Consider the following 1,649-nt stretch of genomic DNA (forward strand, 5'->3'; position numbering starts at 1 on the left):
TATATCCACTCGTGTTCTTTGAGTACTTCTCTTAATTCCTGGAAAGAAGTTATTAAGGGTTGTATTACAAATTAGCAATATGCAACATTTCTACAACTCTTAAACTAAGCTAATCACCTGAGAACATAAAGAATTCGTATCTTACTCTTTCACATTTGTTTTAGGCTGCACTACAAAGGCATTCTGTGTAACTGCATCTCTGCAAATGTACTGAACCATGTTTGTCAAAGGGAAGAAAGCCTGACAAAATTTTGTATCTCTAGTTCTCCCCGTGAAGTTCTCTGGATACTGGAGGATCAAAAACAGTATTTGCTCAATTAAAATTGAAACATCAAAGCCTGGCCTGGTGGTACATACCTGTAAACCCAGCACTTGGGAGGCTGATGTGAGATTGCTCTGAGTTCAAGGCCTGCCGGGGCTATCTAGTGAGTTCAAGATGAGCCCTACCACACAGTGAGACCCTGCCTCACAAATGAAAGCAAAAAAACAAAACAGAAACTTCGAGTGACTAGACTTTTACATGTAGTGTATGTAATGAACCAGTATGCATAGCAACAAAATTCTGTGTTCAGCTCAGCAGAACTCAGCAGATCGTTCCCTGAGCACAAGAAGAAATCATTGCAAGAGCTAATGTACTCCCAATGGTACACACGCACCTCAGCGAGGAGCAGGGAGAAGAGCCCCTCAGCACCGGCATGCTTAGCACTCTCTAATGACCGGCATGGCATGTATTCTTACTATCCAAGCAGCACAACAAAGCTTTTCCAATTTTATGGCACTGAAATGCAACGTTACACTTTAAAATTCTTCTAAGTAATTTCAAGAATAAGAACAAAAAAAATAATCTAAGCAGTTACTTGAGGGGGAAGGACCATAGATAACTTTCTAGGTGATTTACATTTCATAAATGAGTTCACCATATTTATTAAAGTATGTTTGGTATGATTTGGGTTATAATGCTAATGCTCTGATTAGGCAATAAAATAAAAACAGTAAAGAATTCAAAAGTAGTATAAAACAGTTTATAGAACTGTGATAAAAAGAGCTTTGGTTGAAAAAATATAAAACTTGCCTCAACCTTATACATGGTTAACCGCTATTTTGTAAATGTTTATTTAATGTACACAAATTACATTTCTTTTTTTTTTTTTTTTTTTTGGTTTTTCTCCGGTATCAGGAACCGAACTCACGACTTTGCGCTTGCCAGGCAGGCGCTTTGCCGCTGAGCTAAATTCCCAGCCCCCACAAATTACATTTCTGTATCATACTGCTCACTTGTTTATCAAACTAGGGAAATTCCTTTTGCAATTTCAATACAATACTTTCCTGCTTTTCCCAATTACTGCTAGATTCTGCAGACTCATTTGATTCCTCTCCCTAATGGAGAGGGAAGGGAAAAAAAGAACCAATTTAAATGATCATTAGTAACAATGGTATTAGTGATAAAATGGTCAATTACATTTGTATTTTGATGTGATTTGCAAATTACACATTTGATCACATACAGTGTTTCTTTTTGTTCATGTGAACACTGATAAATATACGTCTTAGAGGACAATACTGATGACTTCAGAGCACCGGAAGACCCTAGTATGTGTCCATTAACATAAACTGTATCCATAGTACTGAAACAGAGACAAATCTGCTAA

At 37.1% G+C, this 1,649-nt stretch overlaps 1 protein-coding gene across 1 annotated transcript in view; it reads right to left on the minus strand.

Annotated features, from left to right (window-relative positions):
- LOC106146306 (SWI/SNF-related matrix-associated actin-dependent regulator of chromatin subfamily A containing DEAD/H box 1-like) overlaps positions 1 to 1,649 on the minus strand; it is a gene marked incomplete at its 5' end in the record, with an annotated part of 15,586 nt that overhangs the window by 1,873 nt on the left and 12,064 nt on the right. Inside the window, 1 exon segment of the mRNA XM_013517296.1 lies at positions 1,291 to 1,377. Within this exon segment, the coding sequence (XP_013372750.1) occupies positions 1,291 to 1,377 (87 nt within the window).

Source organism: Chinchilla lanigera, unplaced genomic scaffold (assembly GCF_000276665.1).
Source record: "Chinchilla lanigera isolate Chin_1 unplaced genomic scaffold, ChiLan1.0 scaffold00004, whole genome shotgun sequence".
NCBI lineage: Eukaryota > Metazoa > Chordata > Mammalia > Rodentia > Chinchillidae > Chinchilla > Chinchilla lanigera.